Here is a 2,611-nt window from a genome sequence, read left to right as displayed (position 1 = left end):
TTGACTAAAATGTTTGTTTGTCCTTTTTCGGTGAACTCCAGGATTTGTGGAAAATATATATGACCAATGACTGTTCGGATACAGTGAGATATTAAAAGACTTATTCAATGCTCAAAGGAGGGAAGCTCTGTTGAAAATCCAAGTGTTACGTAAATGCGTTCAAATATATTTATTTTGAATCTTTTTTGTACTTTTTAGTCAACTTTAAATCAAATTTTAAGATTTTACTCAAATATTCCGAATAAATTCAATTCAACGTGTCTTGTATCTGCCGAAAACGTCTGAAATGTAAAAAGTTTGAATTTTTTCAAGAATCGCCTTTCTTCCATCAAAACATACCATTAAATCCTGTAAAAAGTCGCAATTTGAAATGAATAAAGCTGTAACGCTCTCTAAATAGATTTCTTTAATTTTATTTTGAAAATTCAGCATATTCATTACAAAAATTCATTAATTTTTTCACCATAATAGCTAGAAAAAAGGTAATTAGATATGAATTCGCTTCCATTAAAAATTTTTTATTTCATTTCACAATTAGTACTGACGATTCCATTCATACGAATCGGCTCGTCTTATTTCGATCAATCTTAAATTGGTGTCACCATTATAGGTCGCCCATTTGGTAGCCAAGAAGATATTGTCGCTCGTATAAATAATTATCTTACGTGCTCCAGCTAACTTGGCGCGTTCTTCATTCAACATAGTTAAATTCAATACTCCACTGTTGAAGCTGTCTTTGGTTCGTGGAAACATTTTGATTTTGTTCAATTTCGACGATCGACGAATGAACGGCATGATGTCATCGATGTTGGCTCGTTCTATATAGAGTCGTTCAAGTTTAACAAGATGATTTGCTAGAATCTCCATTTCCGTGGCATTTGATCCACTCAAAATGGTGAGCTCCTTCAAATTGGTCAATTGAGGTAAATTATAGCTTTCATTAAACCACCGAATGCGCAAAAGCTCAAGACCTTTGAGCGAAATCAATGAATTGCTGAAATCCACATCGACATAATAAACATAAAGGTAAAGTCGTTTATAAAATCCCTGTTCATACAGTTGATTTAATAAGTTTGAAATCTCTTTCGAATGTTCGAATCCATCCAAACGATCTGAACATTCTTCATTAAGTTCCAACAGCTCCAATGTTATGTTGGAATTTAAAAAGATATCACGATTTTCCCACAAAAGCCTCGAGGTAGTTGTAAATTTCTGAACATTTGGATTTCGTACGAAAAATTCACGCAATTCTGCAATTCGACGCATATGATTTGGGATCAATTTAAAATGCTCCAACTTCGGGTATTCATGTAACAGGTGATTGGAATCAACCAGTCTGTAACATTCAATCTTTTTTAAGTTTGTACAGTGTTTCAGCATCAATTCATACAAATCATCACAAACCAAACATTTTCGGAGTTGCACAATTTCCAATTGGGGCAACAATTCTTTGATAAATTCAATTACTTTGGCGGTGACATTTAACATCGAAAGGTGAATGTGATTGGTTGATTCAAATTCGGTGACATGTGATTGAATATAGCGAAATGCATCGAAATCGTTACCACGAATTGAAATGCACGGCATGAACTTTCTGAAACCAGATGTTTGAATGAGTTTTCCAAAGACACCGTCCTGGTCCGAATAAACTGTGTGAATTCCATCTTTTGCGCAGAACTTCTCAGCCGATGAATGATTTCGTTTGAAATATTCGCCGGCCACTTTGTTCATCCGCTTGCATGTTTGGCCAAATGAATGCAAGTCTTTCATGGACAAATATTCGAATATTTCGTCGAAACAATCGATGTTCAATTTAAATATTTTTGACGACTCCAAATCTGATGAATCGCCAACAATAGCTTGACTTTGCTTATTACCCATGGTTGACGTCAATTCACTAGATAATGAACAAATAAAATATCATGGTTAATATTTTCAAAAACCAAGCACTTTTTGAATATATTCACCCGAGAGAAATATCACGAATCAATATTTCAACGATTGAAAAGGTTTCAATGGCAATCTAAATGAACGTAATTTTTTTGTAAGCAAAGAATCACTACACAATCTTGTGAAATTATCTGATTTTCTGACATGACGATTTATTGTCAATAAAAATAGTATACAGTGAATGAAGGGACTTTGACAGATGGACTGAAGGGGCTTTGACACTTGTTTTATTTCAATTTGACGTTTTATTCGCTTTTGTTGTTTCAAATCGATTTGAATTAGTCACCGTGGATGGTTCCACATATGTATAATGCGAATAAACTTAAATAACACATTAAAAGTTGTAAAATAAGTAATTTTTCTTATTTCGAAATTAATTTCTAGCAAAATCGGTATACTTTAAGTGCAAGTCGGGAGGCCAAATGGTCACATTTTGAAAAAATGTTGGTACATCCTGATTTGGGGCGCCAAGACACATATAAATCCAAGTGTACACATCAATACTCCAAAAAAAGATCAAAAACGCTCCGCCCTATGTTTACAGACTGACTTTTATTCAATAATTTATTTCGACTTATGAAACCATTTCCTTTTTCCAGAAAATGTTTTTCTCCACGTGTTTTTCTTTTCTTTTTTTGTTAAAAATGTATCGTGATTCTTA

At 33.4% G+C, this 2,611-nt stretch overlaps 1 protein-coding gene across 1 annotated transcript; it reads right to left on the bottom strand.

Moving 5' to 3' along the window:
• Positions 1 to 388: 388 nt before the first annotated feature.
• LOC116347672 lies at positions 389 to 2,086 on the bottom strand. The gene is made up of 2 exons (XM_031778367.1): positions 1,968 to 2,086; positions 389 to 1,897 (listed from the first exon to the last, which is right to left on the bottom strand). The coding sequence occupies exon 2, from the start codon at positions 1,879 to 1,881 to the stop codon at positions 535 to 537; it is 1,347 nt and encodes a 448-aa protein (XP_031634227.1). The 5' UTR covers positions 1,882 to 1,897; positions 1,968 to 2,086; the 3' UTR covers positions 389 to 534.
• Positions 2,087 to 2,611: the final 525 nt, after the last annotated feature.

This window comes from Contarinia nasturtii, unplaced genomic scaffold (genome assembly GCF_009176525.2).
Source record: "Contarinia nasturtii isolate CC-2019 unplaced genomic scaffold, AAFC_CNas_1.1 Cnas_scaffold_2021, whole genome shotgun sequence".
Taxonomy (NCBI): domain Eukaryota; kingdom Metazoa; phylum Arthropoda; class Insecta; order Diptera; family Cecidomyiidae; genus Contarinia; species Contarinia nasturtii.
The sequence above is the reverse complement of the archived record's forward strand: the minus strand, read 5'-3'. Positions and strand labels throughout refer to the sequence as shown.